The sequence below is a fragment of the Aphelocoma coerulescens genome, chromosome 3 (assembly GCF_041296385.1).
Source record: "Aphelocoma coerulescens isolate FSJ_1873_10779 chromosome 3, UR_Acoe_1.0, whole genome shotgun sequence".
Taxonomy (NCBI): domain Eukaryota; kingdom Metazoa; phylum Chordata; class Aves; order Passeriformes; family Corvidae; genus Aphelocoma; species Aphelocoma coerulescens.
Window position 1 is genome coordinate 51,709,540 of NC_091016.1, and position 24,153 is coordinate 51,733,692.

The 24,153-nt window shown below is 38.9% G+C and overlaps 1 protein-coding gene across 1 annotated transcript in view; it reads left to right on the plus strand.

Annotated features, from left to right (window-relative positions):
* Window positions 1-24,153, plus strand: part of DISC1 (DISC1 scaffold protein) — a 191,732-nt gene that overhangs the window by 149,460 nt on the left and 18,119 nt on the right. Inside the window, 2 exon segments of the mRNA XM_069010268.1 lie at window positions 15,331-15,574; window positions 21,897-21,941. Coding sequence (XP_068866369.1) covers window positions 15,331-15,574; window positions 21,897-21,941 — 289 coding nt within the window.

Consider the following 24,153-nt stretch of genomic DNA (forward strand, 5'->3'; position numbering starts at 1 on the left):
AATGTGTGCAAAACTTTTCTTCTTTAATGGACTCTCTTGCTTTTGTCTTGGGTTAATTTTATGTTCAACAATGTTTCTTTTCATATTAATGGTGCCTTTAGTTGCACTCATGGATACATGGTATGGAAAATGTCATGGAGTCTTACCTTACAGCACGTAAATTGTGCTCATCCGGGTGGCTCCTTGTTCACCGAGGTGTTAAGATGGTTGGTGTGATACAGGCAACTTGCATTTATTGAAGCAGCAGAAATCAAGGTCTGTTTTACTTGATCTCATCTGTGATTTTTTTTTTTTTAAAGCATTTCAACCAAATGTCACTTGACTGGTTCAGAACAAATGTGGCTGCAGCGTGGTTGCTCAGGCTGCTAGGGCATGCATGTATTCTGTGTCAGAAACAAGGGTTTCTCATGCAGGCAGTGTTTTTAATGCATTTGAGTATGTCATCTTCACTGAGATCCTGTCCCTTCAGGCAAGACATCCAATGTTCTGAGAGTCCCATGCCATAGGAGGACAGGTCAGGATTAAATGCCACCACATCACACATTCCAGTTTACATGAAAATGAACAGTCTTAAAAGTTATTGCCTTCCCTTATTATTCATTGTTAGCTTACATACCACATGTCTCGAGTCTCCTTTATAACATACTAAGTTTCAGAAATGGTTTTGGGAGCAGAGCTGGGTTTGAATGCTCTGAATAGCACAGCATACTGAAGGACAGTGTTTCATACTGCTGATGGTCTTAAAGATGGTCTCAGGACACATCAAAAGGACTGTGTATCCTGGCAGATTTGTAGCTCTCTTTCTCTGTTGTTCCTGTCTGTATGGAATATTTTGTGGTTTAGTTTAACATTGATTATATAGGTGTAGCTTCCCCAGCTGTGTTGTTTGCTCATGACTTCAGGCTGTTGTTTTTGAGTGGTCCTTATCTCTGTGAAAAAATGCCCTTGGATGGCAGTGGAATCACTTGTGTTGCCTGCTGTTACAACAAAGCACTGTGGGACTAGGCTCAGTGTGATTAACTTATGTACTGAAAGTTTGGAACATGTTTAGAGATTGATGCTGCTTGAAGTGAATATGTTACATAACTTGCCAGATTCATAAATTTGGAAGAAATCTTTGCACTCTTCAGTGACATTTGAAGGCATTCTGCCTAAATCATGGTTTGCTGTTCTTTAGAGTAAAACAGTCTCTCTCAACCACACTGTGTAGTTTTATCATACTTATGGGTACCCAAAAAGCCTTCAACCACCACCAAATAATTTCTCATGTTTCAGTAATGTGAAAAACACATTGCAGTGTCACAAAACCCTCATGGGAACAATCAAACACTTTACTTTGGACAATCCGTTCTCCTTGTTGTGAACAATACATCTGCTTTGTTTCAGTTACCTTATTTTTCTGTCTACATGAAAGAGGCTGTCATGAAAACAGGACTATTGTTTCTTAAAGGCTCATGTTTTCCTGATATTCTTTTCCAGCCTGAAAACAGCAACTCTTCTCATACTACTTACTTTGCTGTGGAAAGGTTATGATACCATGAATTGAAGGATTATCACTTTCAGCCATGTAACTGGTAACAAGAACATAGGAACTTGTGAATGAAAGTAGCATTTTAAATGGATTTCTATAGGGGAGGGGAAATTTGGCAAGATCCAACGGATCTTTTGGTACTTTTTTAGTGAGGGAAGTTTACTTGCCCAAAATACTCACAAATCAAAGGAGCTGTGAATAATGGAAAGCAAACTGCTAAGTGTGTTAGTTAATAAATTACAGGTGATTTTTTGGTTGCTATATTGGCCCAGTCTTATTTGGGAAATACATCTTCTTTTTTAATGCTTTTGTCAAGTTCCACGGTGGTGAATCCAATTAACAAAGAAGAAAAATGTAAACATCTTTCTTGCTCTGTTTTCTCCCCTCTGCTTTAAATGTTGTGTGCTTTCTTATTTGCTGTTCTTTAATTGCCCTGTCTTGAAGTTAGCAATCTTAGAAAGGGGACTTTCTGATTCTCCTCCTGCTCTTTCCTTTATTGTGGCTCCTCTGTCTTCCTTCCTTGGTCTTGTCTCATTTCCACTTGTGTATTTTTTTCTTACCTTTGTTTCTAACTCTATCCCTTGGGACACCTTTTTTTGCCTATCTCCTTTGTGTATCGTGGAGCGGAGGGAAGTTGGATAGTACGAATATAATAAAGCACTTTCTTCACAGAAAACCTATTCTCACCTTTAAACCACATTAGATTACTTTTCAAGCTGTCTTAGGCTGCATGACCACACTCCAGGTTCTCACTAAATATCCTTATTGTCTTCACTATCACTTGCAATGTATTTGAAAATGTTTGCAGTTTCCTGACAAAGTGTAGTATCTTGGAAGCTCTTAGTAAATTTAAATAATGTCAGAAGAAATTTGATGGTATTGCTTCACAGAAGTGGATTAGCCTAGATTAACTGGGTCTGGAGGAAAGGGGAGAATCTTCACTATGCCTTTCATTTCTGGTTGTGGAAAATGTAGCTATTGCCCACAGGGTGTGGAAAAGGAAATCATCTCTATAGAAGTGCAGCAGATTAGTTTCTAATCATGTTTCTGCAGCATAATGTGCATTTTATCGTCAGTGTTATCTGGTGGCATGTGCTAGTGGAGATCCTTTGATAAACTCATGTCTGTGCCAGGATAGAACTCTTGATTCCCAGCCTTGAACTTGTGTTTCAGCCCTGGCAGGACTAATACCTATCTATAGATGAAATGCACATTGCACAAGCAATAAAAATAGAGGGCAAAGAATGCAATCTGCTTCCTTCACCAAGTGAGAAAATGTATTTAAAAAAAAAAACCCAAACAAAGCAAAAACCAAACCAAAAAACACCCCCATTACTACTTCTGTCTGTGGCATCCACAAGATAGGAGATAATTCCACTGATGGAACCCACCACATCTTTTCTAGCAGCAATCTACTGTGTGGCAGTAGCAGGAATCTTCTGAATTTGCAGTGATAAAATGAATTTTTTGCTTCAAGGGGAGGAGAACTTTGTTTTATATCCTAGGGAACCATCTGCTGGTTTGAGGTGTAGAGGGAGATGGGTAGGCTTTTGGGCCCCACAGTACTCTGGGGGAAGGGAAGGTAGCAGAAAAATTTTATTTTTCACTTTAAGTTGTAGTAGACAATTCAAACTGCACCAATGTATATGTGTTACATATAACATTTTTTAAAGGCTGTTTGGCTTCTATATAAAATGATAAGAAGTGAAGAAGGGCATAAGAATTAAAAACTCAGAAATTGTTGTCTTTTTTTCCCCCCTTTTATATATATGTATTTATTTTTTTGGTATTTTGCCTGTTTGGAGATGCTGGGTCACAAATACTGATTTTTAATTGGGAGGTAGGGGAACTGTGGCACGTGACCGTACTGTTTGATAAGAAGTAGCAGAAAGCTCTGTTCTTTTTAGCTATTCTCAGCATTGAAACTAAATCTTTTTAGGGGAAAAAAAAAAGGTCAGATTTGAGGCCAGTTTCCAGTGCCTCAGAGCTTTGGAAAAAGCAAAGCACATGGTTGAACAGCCTTTACTAACTCCCTGTCCATATTAATTCAGGTTTCATCCAGGGCTTTTTCCAAGTTACTGAATTAACTTCAGTAGTTAGTGTGGAGCATTGTCAAAGACAAGGTGACAGGAGATTTTGCTGCTTATTCATGGAAAATCTTGCCCTTCTTCCCTCTAGGCTCTTTGTCTTCCATTCATTTTATTCTTAGCATAGCAAAAATTGTCAGAGGGCAAGGCTGGGTCTCCCCTTCTAAAAACGTAAAGTATTGCCCTTGCTTGAAAAGGAAATGTGGTGAAAGTTCACAGCCTCTCTAGCTGGTTAGTAATTGTATATTTTGTTAGGATTTTGTTTTATTCTGTATTCCCTATTCTTATGCTGCATTGCTCTGGCGCTGGTCAGTCATGCCTGCAAAGCTAGAGTGCAACACTGTGCTGAAATTCATTAGTGTCACATTCTGTGGTTTAACCCCAGCCAGCAGCCAAGCCCCACACAGCAGCCCCTTGCTCACTCCCCCACCAGCAGGATCAGGGAGAGAACAGGAAGGGTAAAAGTGAGAAAAGTCATGGGTTGAGATAAAGGCAGTTTAATGGGGAAAGTAAAAGCCATGCACACAAGCAAAGCAAAACAAGGAATTAATTCAGCACTTCCCATGGGCAGGCAGGTGTTCAGCCATCCCCAGGAGAGCAGGGCCCCCTCATACACAGCAGTTATTTGGGAAGAGAAATGCCATCCATCCTAACATGCCCCACTTCTTCTTTCTTCCCCCACTTATATGTAGAGCATGATGTCATATGGTCTATATACATATGTCCCAGCTGTGTCTTCTCCCAACTTCCATGCACCCCTAACTTCCTCCCCAGCACGGCAGTAGAAAAAGCAGAAAAGGCCTTGGCTCTGTGCAAGCCCTGCTCAGCAATATCAAAAGCATCTCTGTATTATCAACCCTGTGTTCAGCACAAATCCAAAACACAGCTCCATACTCACCACTGGGAAGAAAATTACCTCAGCTAAAACCAGCACACACAGTAGTCCTCTGCTGCAAACTCTTGCCTTGTCAAGAGTAAGTAATTCTATATCACTTTGCTGCTTTGGTGTGCTGAGATTTCCTGTTTTGGAGCAAAAGTAACATTTTTCTTATCTTTTTCCTAATCTCTTGTGATCTTCTTGCTTGAATTATGTAAATTTGATTAAGAGTTTAAAATTCATATTAATAATTTTGTTTATTTGTTAATTGGTGATACTTTTCAGTGTGGAGAGGATCCATTTTATGAATGGTGAATGTCTACCATGACTGACAGCAGTCATACATCCTTCCTCTTTCCCAGGAGTAGGTTCTTGGCTTTTGGACCTGGAAGCCTATACAATTTCTCTTGAAGATATTGGTCCTAACGTATGCTTGCATTAATGAAGGGAAGATTGATACAATGAACTTTGGTGGTTTGCTTTTAATAGTTTCCTATTTCCTACACAAAAATGCTTTGGCTATGACAAAATATTTTTTATAACAGCTCCACTATGCTTCACAAAGAGTGTTCAGCCACTGACCTCATCCTAGGATTTTCAGAGGGAATTTGAAAATAAGATCCAAGATCAACAATATAAGGATGTATTTGCAGTGTGCTGTAGCTGCTGAGGAGTTAAATTTGGATACTGTCAACCTAAAGGACAGTGGTTTCATCATTCCCTTCAAGTAACAAGGAAAACATGCAGCAGGGTGTAGTAGTGTTAGGTGAGAGGCAGTCTGAAAACTAGGGACTGAGTTTGAGAAATTGATTAAAGAATATCCCTTGACACAGAGGATTGTTTCCAATAATTTTATGTGACTTTTCCCAGTCTTACTGAGAAAAATAACTGTAAACTCTTCAAAGTGCTTCTCTTTGCCCTTCAGCATCACCTGTGCCTTGCCCAGCTCTGCCCTGCTGTTGACTTCTCTGTGAGCTGATTTCATGCAAACCTCAACCCATTTTAGCTGTGAAGATATGACTCTGTGAGGGGAGGGAGGGATCGCAAAGCTCTTTGTCGCCTCTGGGTCCATGGCATTTAGCTTTTGCTCTCCTACCAGATGCTCTTGGTGGCTGCATGTAACTGAATACATGTGAAAAAGAGCTTCTCCCTTCTGAACTTGGCAAGAAAAGTGTTCAGAGGTGGATGTGTATTTTCTTACTGCTACTCTTTTCCAATGCATCCCTGAAGACAAGATTTGAAGCCAGTTTGTGCAATTACAGAGGCTTAGTCATCTCTCTTGAGTGGGATTGCCATCAACAGTAGTAATGGCTGTAGAGCAGTCAAGGAAGATGAGGATGGATGCCTGACGCCATCTGCCTGCTCCCCACCGGTGCTGCTAAATCCTCCTGTTCTGTCTTTGGGTGATACGTCGCACAAAGCCCTGGCTGGCCAATTAGATAGGAACTTGATGGTGATTAAACAAGTAGAAAATAAAGTATTGCCATCTGCATAGCATGAGTGTGAAGATGTAGGATAGCTCTATTTTGCATACAACTGGGACAGTCTTTCCTGCTAGCATTTGGAAGTTTTCATTAATTAATGTACTTACTCCTGGGAGTGTACTGTGCTAGTCTGGGGAGACACGCGTGGCCCAGCAACTTCAAGTGTGCTGTCAGCAGCAGTGCAGGGTTTTTGGAGCTAGCAGGGTCCAGCCAGGGAGGACCTGTAGACCTTGCCCTTTCTCTTGCTCTTTTTGATCCAGAACAGGATTTGGCTCCTGAACTTACATGACTCTGCAACTATAGCAGGTCATATGGTGCCCTTGGATGTTTCAGAGGAACTCTGTAAGCATGTGGCTATTGACATCAGTATTTGGCCAACGCTCTCGTTTTTCCAGGTGTGTCCTGGTTACAAAAGTTGAATTTCAAGGTACATTCCTACATGATAACAATATATCACCTCTCCCAATTGTACCTCTTCTAAAAGGTTATTTCTTTGCCCTGTTTTTTAATCATTATGTATGCTTAATTCCTGTTTGGTCAGTGGCGCACAAGATGATTCACATTCCCAAATTCCCTTGATGCTGAAAGTCTAAATCTCTCATCCTTTCAGACCGAGAAGTATATTTTAAACTGTTTGATGTCAGGGAAGAGAGGTGAATAAAAATAGGAGAATTGTGAATTCCTTCTATGTGCTTCCTAGCACTGTGGTCGGAGAATGTAATAAGCAATAAGAGATCAGGCTCATTATTCTAATTGCTTTGCAATAAGAACACATTCTTCTCTTGGTATAAATAGCCATTGCTGCTCTTGCAGCAGTGTGGATTTGTGGCAGCTGAGAATGTGGCCTCAATGCAAATGCTGTGCTTTCTTCCTGTGGCATACTTTTAGAAACAAGTGTATTCTCTTGGATTAGAACTGGTCGTGACTTTGAAAGCCACTAAATGACTTCCATTTCAGTGGAGGTCACTAGGAGTTGGATGCTTTGTGGAGTTCAAGCTCAAGAAAGTATTGAAGCTTGTGTAGCAGCTCAGCTGAATGGGGCTTAGAGGAATACATAGATACTGAGATACACGTTTTTCAAAATCAGGGCCTAATTCGTGCCTCTCCTTTAAATCTAATTTGGGATCAAATATTAAATAGTGCAGAAAAAAAAATTTATTCCAGCAGTTCCTATCCAACCAAAATTAATGACATTGTGGGGCTTTGCTGTTATTGCAGGAGCCAAAGGCAAGCAGGATACAGACTGAATTATCAGAGTTAGTACCAAGCTTGAAGGTGTTTTATCAGATTATGAATAAGGTGAATGATAAACTAGGGTCGAGAAGCTGGCTTTGTGTGAACTGCTTAATAAGAAGAATTCCCTGGTAGCTTTCTCCTCATCTATCAAGGTTAAGTTTTTTAGTCTTAGAATAGATTATTTGTAATAGATGTTTCAGTGGAGGTAAGGGCAGAGGACCATTCCTTTTTTCAAAGAGAAATAAATAGCCCTGAAAGCAGGTAGTAAATTTTTACATGATAGATTAGGTAATACAGTAAAAATAAACTGTAAAGTAAATATAGGGACAGAATTGAATTATAAATGCTCTCAACAAGATGCCTTCCTTCTTCCCTTGTAAATTACTGAATTTCCTGCACCTGGCATGTTGGTCCCGTTCCTGCATCCACCCTGTGTTAAGAATTGAAGCGAAAACCGTCAGCTGCAGAAGTCTGTAATTTTGTGTTTCCAGTGGAGATAATTTAAGTATAATGCAATGACACTGAATATTGGTAAAAAGATGACAGCCCATGATTAAAGTTCTGCGCCAGGTAAAATAAATGGCTGGAGGATTGAAGAGAAAACGACGAAAGTATTGTTTGATATTGTGTGGTATGTTGTTTTTTAATAACGGTAGTCAAATGTTTATTGTTGGTTTTAAGCACTAGAAATATTGTTTTTAACAGGCCTTTCAGGAAAGAAAAAACAGACATAAAATATGTACATTCCACATAAAATTCAAGGTGATAGTTCTGTCCTTAAGTTGCCGTATCAGGGTGGGGGTTTTTTAGAAAATATGTCAATTCTTAGCAGATTGGTTTTAGATTTCAGTGCTAAACTTCAGTATCCTGGATGCAGTAGGTAATGTTTCACTGAGTGGAAAAAATTGTGGATAATGAGTATAATTGATAAGGTTAATTTTTAAAAATATATTGGCAGAAAACATTGGCAGATATATATTTATTCTGTCTTTTTGTTTACTGAGATTTCTGTGAGGGGCCATGTATTTTTACATGAATTTACATATTTGTTGTTATTAGTGTATCTCTATGAAAAATTCTGCACAGAAAGGAATTTTTTTTAAGAAATATGAAGGTGGTTCAAGTTAATAGCTTTTGTGAGATGTGAGAAAATTCCTTAGAAATCTTAGAACCCATCATAATAGAATGTTTATGCTTTTTCCTTAATTGCACAATTTATAGAATTGGTGGTGTAGCCTCATTATGCATATATACAAAATGTCTTCATCTAAAGACACTACCTGGAGCTACCACAAGTAATAGAATGGCAGGGTTACCTTCTGGGTAACAGAACAGAGAGGGGGAGAAAACAGAGGCAGTGAAGAACAGGCTTAAGTTTTTAACTGAAAGAGTTGTCCCTGCTCCCAGACTTGCAGAAATACACTTTTCCTGGAGTGAAATTTCAGATATGGGCAAGCAGAGATGTGAAAGAAGCAAGGACCATGCAACAGCAGCAGCTGTCCGAGGAAGACTGTGCAGTGTTTAAGTGCTCGCCTTCCAGCATGGCACTGTTCCTTTCAACATAGTGTTACACTTCAGTTCCATTCTCTAAGTGTTTTTTATGCTGGGCATAGGGTGTCTACAGTGTTAAATATCTCAGATGAGCAGGTGTCTGAATGTGTTTGGGGTTCTCCACTAGGACTGCTCTGAAATTTGGCAGATGTGAGCAAGGAGGGAATTGAACTGTTGCTCTTCTTTTTGCTCACCAAGCCAAGAAGTACTGAAAGTTTGGAACAGGTTTAGAAATTGATGCTGCTTGAAGTGAATATGGTACGTGTTCACTTCAGCTCCTAATCCCAACACAAAAGACTGTGGTGAGTGTTCCATAGCAGAACTGTGGACGTTAGATCACTCAACAAGGACACAGGACATCTGGCTCCAGGTGCTCTGCCTACTGCACCTCCAGATTTACTCTGTCCTGAGATATGGATGCCATAGCCACCACACTGAGGGCTGGTTTGGAGGCTCTGCTCTCCTTTTACTCAAATCTGCCCCTTTCTGCACATTTGCTGCTGCTCCTGGGATGCTGTAGAAAGCAGAGCCACTGCCATCACCCATTCTTCCAACTGCATGAAAGTGGTGTCTTCCCCTCTCTGCTGCACTGTCATGTCTGCACTGGATGTCTTTTGAATCTGCCTGATATGCAGAGAACTTGACTGTGGCTATGAAGTGTAGATACTAGAAAAGTCAGCCCAGAGCAAATTTTTCAGGTGTTGAAGATACAAAAGTCCAGAAATTAGATGGGGATTGTGAGGACTGCTTTCGTGGGCTTCTGTGGTTCTGGTCCAGAATACTCTCTAGTGGGTGAAACATCACATTTAAAGAGTGAGAGCTACTTGTTGTTTTGTAGTTAGTATTGTATGTTTTATAGAGGAGAAGGCAAGGTTGGAGAAGCAAGTTGCTATTGCTTGTGCCAGGGAAAAAAAAAGGACTGCAAGCTTCAGACTTTGCCTGGGAGTTTTAGCTATTCTCCAGGGTAGAGTAGGTTGTTAATCTGACGAGGGAATATGTGGAGTCTCTTTCTGGGAGTGAGTCTTGTTTTCACATGGAGAAATGTGACAATAGTGCTGAGCAGCAAACAACTGTTATCAGTGAGCTTTGAAATATGGGAGTAGGAAGAATGTCTCCCACACTGGGAGACAACCACGCAATTGGAATCATATGAAGTCAATTCATTAGATTTTTGGCTCCTGTGGAGAATGGAGAGGAGGGACACAATGCAAGGAATTGAATTCTGAAATTGAGATTATATTGAAGGTGTTTATAGGATTAGGGATACTTGCAAGAAGGGGGTAAAAAAAAAAAGGTTTTGATTTCAGATGTTTAGGGAAGGTGACTTTCTAGTGTGCAGGTGCCTCAAGGGGAAACAAAAGTTTTGCTGCTTGGGCAGAGTCCACATTTTCCTTGTACTTTCTCCCTTATCAGTCTGTCATTGCACACCAGTCAGGTGGGGAAAACTGGATTACGTGCCTCCTTCCCCCAGGAGCCTCATGTGAGTCACTGATTGGCACATTGTAGTCCTTGGTATGTTCCACAGGTTGGCTGTTGGCATCTTAAAATATAACAGCCTTGATATATATCATTATATAACCTTTATATAAATATAAAGGTTAAAGAACAAGAACTGATCAGGCTGGAAACCTCTATTTTTTTAAAATGAAGAAGAGAAGTAAAGCATATTTCTGAAGTGGCAAATACTTGTTAAATATAAGAAGAGTTAATTAATGCATGACTGCAAATTAATATGATGAATCAAATAAAAAGGGGAGGCTCTGCTAAGAGAGAAGCAATACCGTTGCCTTTTTTCCTCTAAGTATCATTAGAGGATACTTTCTTTTGCTTGTCTCTTTGTTCACTGCACAGCTTTGCCTTAAGAAAAGGAAACAAAGGCATTGCTAAATGTTGAGTGAGAAGAGCTCATTCCTTCCCTGTGGTGCAAAATATAAATAGAAGCCAGTGACCAAAATATAGAGAAACTTTCCCTAGTTTGTACAATAGTTCAATAAAGAATGGGGATATTGAACAAAGTCTTTTGATTCCCATTGGCATTTTATGCAAGCCTCAAAAGTTTCCAATCATTTTAATTGTCAAAATTAAAATCCCTGTTGTTTCTGCCAGACTATTTTTATTGCATTTTGTTTGCTTTTTTTGTCAGAGAAAACTGCTTTTAGGGTCAGTGAATGCAGAGTTAAAATATGTCCCAGGTGTTGGGGGAAGATAAGTACATGGTTTCCTGAATCTGCACCTTAATGTGGTTCACCTATTAAAAGGAAGTAATCTGGAATATCTCTTCTTAATGATGGTTGATCTCCCCTCCTGAGTTACCTTTTGATTGTGCAGTTTCTGAATAGTTGTCTTACTGTGTAACCCTTTAGCTTCAGTCTCACTCTCTTGGCTTTCAATCCGAGGGTTCTTACAGGGATTTCCCTTGAAATAAGCAACCTCATCTTATCAACACACAGTTGATAACTCAGGGTGTTATAAACCACTTGTAACAATTCACTCACCAAGGGGCATTCCTGAAAACTATAGATGATGAGATTTACAAGTAGTGATATCTTCCTGTGTTGATTCCAATATGCTTTTGAGGAGGTTTTGCAGAACTTTGTTTTGGTTTGGTTTTTTTTTTTTTTTAAATAGAGTTTAATATAAAATCTTATTACTATTTTTACACAGGCATGTTTTCATTTAGACCACAATGTTCAGGAACTGAATGTGCCTTTTGTATGTATGCAGGGCCCTCAATAAAGAAAAGTCATGTTCTCATAGTTCCAGTTAGCACTATAAATAGCTTTAGAATAATGTTGTGCTGAGAGCCATAGAGAGCCCCCGTTAATACCTCCCAGAATCTTGTCAAAAGGCAGAGGAGCAATGTTCTTTGGAGCTCAAGAGAGAGAACCCTTGCTGGATTTGTCTCTTGACATGAATTTCACCCAACATCACAAGTAGAGGGAAGATATTCTTTTTTACTTCTTTTACCCTTTTACCCTGGTTGTGTTTCCAGTAAAACTACTTGAGATTTAGTAAAGGCAAATGCAATTACAGTGTCAATTGCCACTTTATGAAGAGAACTCAAGGATAAGCCTTTCGGTTCCACATCCATTTCCTCCTGTCCATAAACAGCTCTGTTTCTCTGACAGCTCCTTCATCATCATCAACTTGAGCTAATGCAGAATTCTGTCCGCTGCGTCCTTTTGTGTTGATGTGGATGTCTCAGCCATTCTTCAAGTCAGCTTAGGCCTGCTCTTGTAGATTCTTTTCTGCATGGTATCCTTGAGGTAAAACCTGTCCCAGCTATCCATGCAGCTAAAAAATTACTCACGTAGAGTCTTGCATCTCACTTACTTCACTATCAGTTTCCCTGGCCATGACTTGACAAAAGTAGTCTTGCCCTACTCTCATTCATTTAAAATGAACACTTCTGTCTTTTTTCCCATTTCACTTTGTTTTTCTCCATTGACTCCCTCTGTTCTGTCTCATTAAGACTAAATACTAGCTTCCATTGTCAGGGCTGTTCACAATCTTACACTCCCTACTCAGTTTTTTTTTGTTTGTTTTTTTTTTTTTTTTTTTTTTTAATATGAAAATACTGACTTTCCTCTGTAGATGTTAAACCACATTGGTGTCAATCACTTGCCCACTGTATTCTTATACTAGCATCTCTTATGTTTCTTACATGATTCTTTTGGGAAGGGATGGAGATCTTGGATATGTAATGACATGTTTCATTGACCTCCCACAAATCCTTAAAATACTCATTCACTGTGAAGCCTCAGTGTTCTTGACACCACTTAGATTAATCAGTTACTTGTGTAACTAATTAAACTGTTGTACTGTAACTAACGTGCCATGTCCAGTCCACTGTGTTTCTTTGAACATCCTCATCTGTATCCTAGCTCTTGTTTATTGTTTGGAACTTAAAAGTTGCCTTGAGAAAAAGGCCATTATTGTAATGTGTTTGGTGTTTGTACAAAGCCTGGCACTCTGACTCTTGGCAGTTCAGAATCAGTAGGTGATTAAGGCATGCTTTGTGTCTATGTAAATGGTCGATGGATTGTGATTTGTTGTGGATTCCAGCAGATTGTTCCAGACACCTTCATTGAACTTGCCACATATGCCACTTTGGTACTTATATACAGGCAGGCGTATAACACCTAGAGGTGTTGATACATCATGAAATATTTATAAGTATAGGAATAATGTAAAATCTCATCCAGACTCAATCCATCATTTTGAAACATTTCATACCTGAAAAATCTCACTGTGTTCAGTACAGCCACCCATGGAGGCTTCATGGAGACTGCAAATGCACTTTTAGAGTGGACTGAAAATGAATAAACCAATCTCTGAAATTCAATTGAGTTTAATTTTAACATCTGATGTAAAAGCTAAAGTTTTTTTGCATGCTGGGGACAACATAATTTTTAATAATCATTTGGAATGTGTCTCTGTGTTAGCTATTTGCAGCTTTAAAGTAATTTTCATTCCAAAAGTGTGTTTGAAAAATGCTTCAAGGCACTGAATTCCATAATACAGACTAAAAGGTGGAGCCTTCTTATGTTGGGCTTAGATATGTTCAGAGTATCTAAGTGTATGTGCATTCACTGGTTTTAGTTGGAAAGTTCAGCATAACATCTTAGCATCTTAGCTCAAGATGTATCAGTTTTACAAAGATACCATGATAAGACCATGATGGCCTTCAAACAAAAGCCATCTGTTAGCAGTAGGTTCAGTAATTGCTGATTACTAAAATGTGTTTAAAACTTAGACAAAACCACATTGACCAGTGTGCTGAGTCATGGCCAAATAACAGCAGCCCAGGCACCACTATGCTGTACTATTATACATGCTGTTCATCTTCCCCACTGCGAAATACTGCATACATCACCTTCTCTGCCCTAATTTTGTCAATAAAGCTCTTCATTAAATTAAGTAGCCAAAACAAGTTATCCATTGCAAATTCTGATTTAGGTCTCTCGAGTGTTTTTTTAGCCTTTAATAATAAGCTGTCTATAGATGCAAAAAAACATTTTCAAAAAGCAAGTAAATGAGCTTATGTATGTCTGCAGGAAAATGTTTTGACTGTGTAACTATGATAATGTGATTGACAAGTAGAGAAACAGTGGGGGTTATTTTATTTTTCTGGCTTGGTAAGTGAAATGCTACCTGGATGGAACACAGACATGTAATCCAGTGAAGCATTCTTCCCTTTCTAATTAGTGATACTTTGAACTCCTTGGGGGAGACCAATTTGTGGACCCCATGCTGCATTATGCTTTCAATAAACATATATACTGACTCTTAAGCACAGATCAAATAGCTCAGCTTCTGAAGCCTGATTTTGCTCTCAGTCTCAATATATTGCTGAGTGATTTTTACGGCTTGGCATTTTGTAGAATTTGTGGAGTTAAAAACATACTTGTGTTAGATTAATGAACTCATTGTGAGAAGTGCAGCTCCTTTATCCTTTGTCTGGGATAAAAGATAAGCTGGTATTTAATTTAGTCAGAAAAGTTAAAATCAAATAGTTATTTTTCTTCTTTTAAGCCACTTATAATTTCTCACAATTATATAGTAAATGATATAATTTGAAAAAGAACAGTGAAAAAAAAATTACCATTATTAACATTGAAATCTGTCTGGAAGTGTGTATTGCCATGGGAAGAGCTGCTTCTGAGTCCCATCCCAGGCTCTGCTATACTGTAGCAGGCAATCTACTCATTTGGTTCCTTAGAGACAACATGTTTTAAGTGGAGATGTGACCACATCCCTTACAAACAGTGTGATGTTAGTGTTCAGTTCTGAAAAGCTATCTACACTTAGAATTCCCATTTATTTCAGGTGGAAACAACTCTTGGATGGATCTCAGGAGTGTTATTTGTAATGTACATGTCTGAGAGATGATTAATGGATGAAGAGTTTATAGAAGTTTGGTATTTTGAATTTACTAACACTTTTGGTTTTGTTTTGGTGGCATAACAAAGTAGAAGGAGACCAAAGCATGTTAGTAAGAGATAAGGACAACACTCAAAAGTATAAGACTGAAGAAAAGGGAGACTATTGTGGTTTAATCTAATCTGATTCACCAGTGCTGAAGCAAGCACATTTTAGTCTAATAAGAAATTTAGTATACCTATTTTCCAAAAATTAGAGCTGATGTAATGCAGTAAATTGTGTGGTTTTTCGCATATAATCTTCTACAGCGAATTCAGCCAAGGCACGTGGCTGCAGGAGGACAGGCCTGTGTATCTGACAGTGTGAAGGAAGCTCTGATTATAATGGCAAGACCCCTGAACCTGTGTCTGAACAGAAGAAAGTCTCATGTTTGCTGTACAGTTGGAAGCAACATCTTAACCCAAGGAAGTTTTTCTGTCATCGACTTCGTAATAGGGCAATAACTTTATTGCTTTTCAGTTTGATATAGTAATGTTATCTCTGTGGGAGTATTTGAGGTACTTAGGTTTTTTGGATGTTTTTATTTTTCTGTCTATAATAAGCATTTACCCCAACTGTTACTTGAAATAGCAACTATTCTCCCTGAACTGCAGTTTTATTTTCTTTTGGCTTTTATTTCAGCTGCGGGAGCCAGCTGCTCCAAAGAGTGTGGGAAGCTGACTTGGAGGCCTGTCAGCTGTTGATCCAAGGGTTTCAGCTGAAAGAAACCAGTTGCTGTGTTTTTGAGAAAGAAGAGAACCAAATGGATGAGATGGAGATGACTGCTGATGCCCCACCTGATTCTGAAAAAAGAAAAGAAGGTCACTTACGAAAGGGCACAGAGCGTGGTGCTGTTTCCTGCTGCAAACACAGGGAGCTGAAAGAGGTATCTGAAGTAGTCTGCAGCTGCATTTCAAGGGATACTGCTGGTTTTCCTTTTGAGAGGAGGAGTTGAATCTTGGTGACGAGTCAGCAGGGCAGGTTAAGTATGAACTTAACATCTGGCTTCCAATCTGGAATAAAACAGCTTATTAGCTTCTCAGAAGCCCTTCAACCCTTTTTCCTTTTACCATCAATCTTCTTAAAATGCAGAAATTATGCAGGCAATAAATACAGAATGTACATCAGGATTTAAAGGAAAAATTACTAAGTATTTAACCAAAATTATCAGTTGTTCCTCATCTCACTGACAAGTTTCTTTCTGAGTTGGTTCTGCTGACTTGTTAGCCTGGATCATTGTTAGCTGACATGAGGAGAGAGTTAGGTTTCCTCCCTTAGTGAAATGGTCAAAGACTTCTGAGCTAATAGATGCTAATAGGCTTACAGCATCCAACAGATATTAAAAGGAGGAAAAAATCATGAAGCTTAGAAGGCTTGACAAATTTCTTTTTAAGTTTTCATGTTCTGATCTGGAATGCCATCCCTGCTTGAAAAATCAACCACTATCTAATAGTCTTTTAACTGTACTGCCTAGGTAAAGAAGCTGTTAAAAAAGCTTCATCACCCAACAGCACCACTGTGACAAAAAGACCCTCCAACAGCAGTTGTTGGTTTTATTACCATGGAATTAATTTGAAAAAAATTTAAATTATGCTTAATTGCATCTGATGTTAAGAGCCACTGAACTGTGGATTGCTCTGAAATCTGATACGTAATTTTGCATTTGCACTGGCTGAGACTTAGTGGAAAGCAGGCCCTAATCTTACTGTACAATCTCCCCTTGTTAGTAAAATTCCGGTTTTATATTGGGCTTCAGTAGTTCTTGCAGTTTTTTCCCAGGGCAAATGCTTTACAGACTGACTTCACATAGAGAACATTTTTATTAAAAATGGTCAGCTTGGCTTTGATTCCACCCCCAACGCTCCCTTTTCATATGTTTTATGAGTCTGCTGAACTAACATGAGGAGTTCTGTTGGTTATGGAAATCTGTGCTCCTCTTTCAAAAGTGCTTAGAGGCTCTGGAGTGTTTGGGATTTTGTGACTGTTTCTGTAGCACTCCTGATATTTGTGCTATAATTATCACCTCTTTCACCCCTGCAAGTCCAGATTGTTTCCCTGAAATCAACCTTGCTATCCAAGAATGACAACTGGGCAGCTAAAGTGAGGTGACTTCTGGTTCTGGAGAGATATACAGGACTTGAGGGATGGTTCCCCATATCTCAAATGGAACAGGAAAGTGTATTTGCAGTGCTTCCAATTCAGCTCCTTTGAGCTTGCTTTTCGATAATCTCCTCTCTGTCTCTATCAACCATAGAGGGAATTTTAAGACTATGCACTTCACCCACTACCCACTTCACCTAGGTGCTTTAACTTTGTGGTGTAAATGCCTTTGCCTGGGATCTGACCTATCCTGGTATCCTGAATAAACACCATTTTGAGAATGCACTAAAATCCATTCAGAAGCTGATGTATAAACATGAAAATGTCCATCAGGGAAGGACCTGTGGAGGTACTCTATTAAATTTTCTGTTGTTCTTTTCTTTCTCTGCCTCTGTCTTTTGGTTCTTTTACTCAGAGTTCGGATTGAAACGCAGGAGATGCAGAGTTGTTCTTTGGACTCAGGTGTTTATTATTTCTTATCAGTGGTACAGCTGCACAGAATGTGCCTCTAAATTAGCAAGGTGGAAATGGCCCCCGAGTTCTACCTCCCAAGGTCTTTTAAAGCCCAAACTACCCAATTATGGAATGCCAACTAATTTATTTTTACTTATAATCCAATAACTAACCATTCATGTTCTGCACTGTGGGTTTTTTGAGCCAATACCAGATCACCCAGGCTTGTGAAGAAAGAAGAACTAACCTACACCCAAAATCCTCCATCTTGTTACATGTATATTACTATATCCCAGAAACCTAAATTTTCTACATCTCTACATATTTCACCCAGTGTTATAACAAACTTCTTTTTTAATTACACAGCAACAATCTCAGTGCTATCACATAAAAAGGGAAGCCTTTCCCAAGGCCTCAGGTCAAATGCAATGTGGTTTTGAGGATCACTGCCTGTCAGCACTGAAAGACTGAAATTCTCTGAACCCAGGGTTCCAACAGTACTCCTCCATCTGTTCCTAAAGCACTCCTAGGACTGATACACTTGAAAGAAAAAAAGGAAGCAGTTTTGCCAGTATGAGACTGTTCATGTATTGTCCAGTTTTTTGAGGGAGTTGAGCAACACAGCTGTGTTTCATCATGGCTTACTCAAACAGCTTTCCTCTGCTTCAGTGCTGCCTGCAGCCTTCACCATTGAGGCAAAGTTATGTGCCACTGATGACTGCAACCCATTGCAACAGTGAAACTGCCCTGGCATATCGACTGTATTCTGGCTCTGGAGTTAGGGTTGGCCTGCCTGCTTTTATACTTTCAGGAGATGAGATTTTTTTCTTTGTTGTGGAGCATGGAAGTTTTGCCTCCCAAAAAAAGCCTTAGGTTGTAAAACTGATAGGATCTCATTAGAAGTGATAGAGAGTATCTAAACTTCTAGAGAAGAGCCATAACAGATTATTCCCTAACATCTCTTAGTAGTTCATCACAAGGCAGAATATAAAAACAAACAAAAAAACCTGACACAAATCATGCTAACTTCTGGTTTTGAACGTGCCGAAGTGCAAGAAAAAATCCATCTTGATTTGTAAATGGACTTGAAAAACAAACCACTTCTGAAGCCATTTAAGTGCTCTGTTATATGGCAGTGTATTTTTTATTTAAAAATAATTCAATATTTGTGGCCAAAAAAAAAAAAGTGATCTTGTGCTTACTCTCTCAATTTAGCCATTTATATGACCTCCATAGAAGAACTTATTCTTGTACATTAGCAGGGAACTTTTCATAGCCATTTGTCAGCAAGTGAGGATGCCTAATAGAAAAGCATGTATTTGTCAAAATATGTGGTTTCATATTATTTAACAAGGCTGTGGTGCCCCTGTGAGAGGAGTAGCTTGCTGTGGTTGCCATGTTTCTGGGATGGCTGTCCTCTTCAACTGTGTTACAACCTCTGTTCCCCATTAGGGAATTTCAAGCGAGCACCACTGGCCACTGAAGCAGAAGGAAAGACTCATGTCCTTTGTACTTAGAGATTATTGAATTACTTTAAGACAATATACAAAAGGCTGATAATAGCATATGTGCATATATGCCATGAAAAGTACATTTCATTCCCAGGTGATTGATTTACTTTACAGTGGAATTCTATAAATGAAGCTCTCCAGTTATTTATTGTGTCATATAGAGCTAAGACTAGTGCCAGGTGAATATTGGTTTTGTTGATGTGTGCTATAGTTTTCTTGCATATAACTGTATCTTACTCTATAGGTTTCCTTAGAAAGCAAAAAAAACAAGCAACAAGAAACATAGCAATAATAAGAAAAGCAAAATAGATGAAAGAGCCGTTCTCTTAGATCCTCAGATACTGCTTTGCAGAGGGGCCATTTATCCTTTTTAATTAAATATCCTCACTAAATCATAAAATATGATATGTTCTGGTATAAAAATGTGTAAGGTATAAATTCTTTGAAAGTTTGTTCTTTTACTGTCATGTGAGCACAGGTTTATTAACTGTCAACAGTTATTTTATAGTTTTCATAACTGTGCTTTCTAAGACACTGCTGATTGTTTTTTTTCCCCCCAGTTTTTATGTGGTAGACTGGCATCCCAAAATAATTCAGTAAATCAAGTTTCCGTTATAACACTGACTATTAACTAGGGATGAAAATCAGATGCATTGGCAGCTCAGCTTGTTGAAACATCATTAATGATGTTTTGGTGAAAACTAAATAAAGTGGGCCCAGCAAAAATCAACCTGTGAACCACTCTGAGTTGCTTAAATAAGATGTGCTTCTCTCAGTTGCAGATAATTCATTAGACTATAAATGTTTTTTTTTTTTTAAAAACACTGGAGCAAAGTTGCAGACAATATTGCTACCCTCAGTCATGTGATAGCTTGTCTAATGTATTTGATACAGATTCTTGAATTCTCACATAAGTGTGTACGTTCCAGCTTGTAGCTGTGTTGATGAAATTAGGGTGTCCCGTCATTTCAGACTTTTTGTGCTTATTTGGGCTTGATTTTCTTCAAAGTCTCTGAAGAATTAAAGGGGGGTTTCACTTTTCATCCCACAAATGTGCCACACTTTTAAACTGAGTGAGGTGGAAATTGCAATGATAATTACTACATGGTTAGGTGCATATCTGGGTGATTTCTAAAATATGCAGTACTATTTCATTTCTCTTCAGACATTAATGCCTGCTTGTTCCACTCCTTATAATATCTTGCTTTATTTTTTTTCCTTCTTGATAATGTATGTGTAAGCAAAAGCTTTTATAAAAAGCTTTTAAAAACAGCAAAACCACCAGTGATAACTAATAAACGGAGAGATTTGTGTGTGCTGGGACCTCCCTAACAGCAAGTAACCTCATGAACATAACATGGGTGTGTGTGCACCTGCAGGCTTGAGTTCCTGACCTATCCTTTTTTCTTCTTCTGCTCTCTGGCGTGCTGTGCAGTGCTCCCTCTTAATCACTATGAAGGAAAGAAACACCTACTAGATTTCAAGAAAATTGAGGTGATTAAAGTTACAAGGTAAAATCCAAAATTCAGTAGTTTTACCTTCTGTAAGTTAGCATTTTTGGTAGTTGTTCCATCAGAATTGTTTGTAGATAATTTCTCACTTTTTCATCATGAAAGAGATAGAGAACAGGGATGAGGGTAAGGCCTGCTGTCTTTTCCTCTCCTCTACGTACTTCAGTCTGGCCATCTGGGATGATGTTTTGGGGTCAGCTGAAGATCACTCTGGTGTTGGAAAAATGTTCTATAATTGAAAGCCTTCATGTGTTTAAGTTTTAAAAAGGTACCAAGGTCTAAGTAATACCAAATGGACCATCATGAAAAAATATTTAATGTGGTGTCTGCCATTAAAAAGAAGCTATCACAGAACATGATACAACATTTTTCAGAATTCAGTGGTGGCAAGCACCAAGAAAACCTTTGTGAGCAGACTGTAACTCATTACTGTGCATTGGGATGGCCTGTGGTCCAGGAGGCAAATGTGTAATGTGTAAAGGACAAAGCCTTTTGAAAGCTAAATAAACTGTGCATTCATCTGAGCTTTAATTAAATGGTGTATTTGTGGAGCTTAGAAAATAATTTGGAAATTTAAAATTTAATCTTAGTTTTAAATGTCAGCATTAAGCATTAGTGAAAGTCAGCGTTTGTGTGTTTCTTGCATTGATCCAAGCTGGAAAGGATGGCAGTGGCAAGAGGCAGCTGGCTTGTACACAATGGCCAGATCCTCACTGGGCAGCCACATGGGGAGCTCTGCAGCACGGTGCCCCTCTGCTGCATCTGAGACTGGGGTGGAGTGTCTGCTGGTAAAAATGCCAACTCGTTAGGTAGGGGTTGCATCTCAGTAAGCTTAATGCTTACATGTAATTTAGCAGTCAAAATACCATCAGAAAATTAATATTACAGGCAAGAGAAATTTAAACCACTTTTCAGATTGATTGCTGAAAATAGTATCCAATAACAATTGTGATTTTATGGCAAATTAATGATTTTGGACTTTTATTATGTGTGTGTGTGTGTGCATACCAAAGCAATATCCCTATCTCAGTTTATTGTCAATAACACTCTTACGTGTGATAAGTATTAATGATTTCACAATGACATCAAACATTGGGAACATCAAATTTCTTTGCTCCTCAGCCAGTCAATGAAACATTGGCTAATTTCTTATAGACTTAACAAATGAAGGAAGTTTTGAAGGAGGAACTGACCATAGTTAGTATTTGTTACCAATAGGAAATATTGATGGGGTCTCTCATTTCTCCTGCCCTAAACAATTTACAGGGTTCGTACAAAAAAAAAGTCTGTAGACTCTTGAATGGTGTACAGATCTGCAAGAGCTTGATAGAAAAGTTTGTTTCAATCTATAGTTAGTCCTTCAGTTTTAGAGGCAGTATTCCTTGTGGGTTTTAAGTGGGAAGCCAAAGCAGGCTTTAATAAAATGTATTCAAATATAGTTTTAAATATTGGGTGGCTGCCACTGCTCCATTACAGATGCAGTTTAAATCTTTCATGCATGTGAAGAAAATTGATGCAATTGTTCAGCTTACATAACTTTTTATTGTGCTATATGGTTTTTATAAGTTCCATTAAAATCATACTGTTTGTATAGCATGTATCTACTATATACTTAATAATTTATCTCTAACAGGTTATGGAAGACATTTCATTTGGAGCAGAGGGTCATTTATCTGAGGTAAGTGTTTCCTAGGCAGTATAAAGTGGTGATATTGTACAGACTATTCTTTGTCTCAATTAGAACAAATGACTCTTGTTTTTATAGTGTTACCTTTGCTTAAAAATTGCTAGAATGTGTGAGCACTTGGGAAAGCAACACAATCACAACTAGAGTGGGCCCATTCCTTTTTTCCTTTTTTTCCCATTGAAAATAATGGCATAATTGCTGAGTATTTCAGGGAGTTTATAGTTAAATCCTGTGCTAATTTTTTTAACACATACCAACTACAGGATGAACACACTGGGGTGAAGGAGAACCAGTAATATTTAGTCAGGCCCACAGTAGCACTGTCATGATGCTTAAGAGTGGAACAAAATCTTTATCCTTAGGTTGTTTTCTTGTGTGCCACTAAAAATACCTTTGAATTTATTTTTGAAGTATAAAAGCAGACAACATACTGCAGCAGAATACCCAACAGGGATTTCGTCTGAATGAAAATACTGGATGTTTGTAATTTTACACCATTTTCATAAATAAAAATGTGCCAGAACCTAGTTCATGCATTTAAGAAAGCTAGGATAATTGTGTAACATGAGATGCGTGGCCTGTGAGAAAAATCCACTCACAAAAAAATACAAAAATCTGTCTACCTACACACTAAGAGTTAAGATAATATATGTGTAAGGAGAGTTACCCTGGTTCTAAGAGTACTGGTTCAGTCTGGTCCATTTTTATATCAGTATGCCTTGGGTTGCAACTTACATATTAAGGAAATTTAGTATCCAAGCATTGTGTCCAGCCAGCAAATAAATTACATGGACAAGTAACCCACAGTTCACCTTCCCTAACAGCATCCATGCCTCCTGTCAAGTACAAGTGACAAGTGTTCCAAGCCAAACAAATATTAAATAAATAAATATTAAGGTTTAGGATAACTATTCAGATGAGGCATTTCTTTAGATTCCCACCAATGAATCCAAAGACTGTGAAGCAGCTGGAATGCTCCAGGAAAGATAATCTAGCTGCAACACCAAGCTTAGATTGTGCTCAAGGAGACTGTGAAATGAGGGCACACCTAGGATAGACTGCTTGGCTTTGTGTGAGTTCAGCATAAATAAAAACAGGAAGCCTTGAGAATGAAGGTGAACTTTGCAGGAAATGCAAATGGCCTTTCTGATCAGTGAACTTTGCTGTGAATTATAGTTAAATTGTGCAGCTGCTTGTGTCCATAGATGACATGAAATAGGGGCAGGTAATCCCATGGGATAAAGGGCAGCAAAAAGCCCTACTGCCATCAGGGCAAAATACTGAGGGCGCCAGAGTTCACAATATACAGGGCTGCCACTATAGAAGTGTGCACCAAAAGCTTAATATCTTACAGTCCTCAGAAGCAGAGAGACTTTTGAATTTTTAAGGGGGGGCGGGGGACAAAAGTGCATAAAGAGAATATAAAGCAACGATAGAAATAAAAGAACTGGAAATATGCGAGAAAGCCAGGCTCTACCACACTGCCATGGCTGGATTGATGGTGACTTGTAGAGAGCTCTCCTTGAAGTTATGTGAAAATGTCAGCAGCTTGTACAATGTCAAGGTTTTGCCTAAATGTACCTTTGATGCTCTGGTCCCCTAATTCACACTGGTCAGTCTCCCTGCTGCCTGCAGGAGAGCACCCAGTTAGTCATTCCAGACTGTTACATCTTAGTGACTTGGGAGCAGAGATGGGAATGAACAATGCTAGGAACCACCTATAAATGCAACCCAGCTATGCTGACTCCTTGCACAGCAGGGTGTGGACACGGGAAAACAGTTTGGTACTTCGGTTTCTTTTTCCAAGTCCTGACCCACTGTGCATTTTTATTGGTAAGTTAGTAAATAGCCTCATCCTCCCACAGCAGGAGCTGGAATTGTCCCAGTGTAATTAAATGAGCCAGTGCAGTAGTGTGCTCTCATTTTAGGAAGTCTGCAATTAGGGAAGGTCTTCAATCTACTATGGATGAGAATAGGAAGACTGCTGTCAGGCCACAGCAGGGTGCTGGAAGGCAGTGAAAAGCTCTATTCCTGCATAGATGCTTTTCCAGGGACACTCCTCTGTAGCTGTAATGGAAGATACATGAAGGGAAGAATTGCCAACATTGGACTGTAATTCTGATGAGTCATTTAACACTCCCATGTGGAGAAGGGAAGGGGATCAGTGCTAGCAAAGGGAGTGTGGGAAAAGCTGTGATGGTGG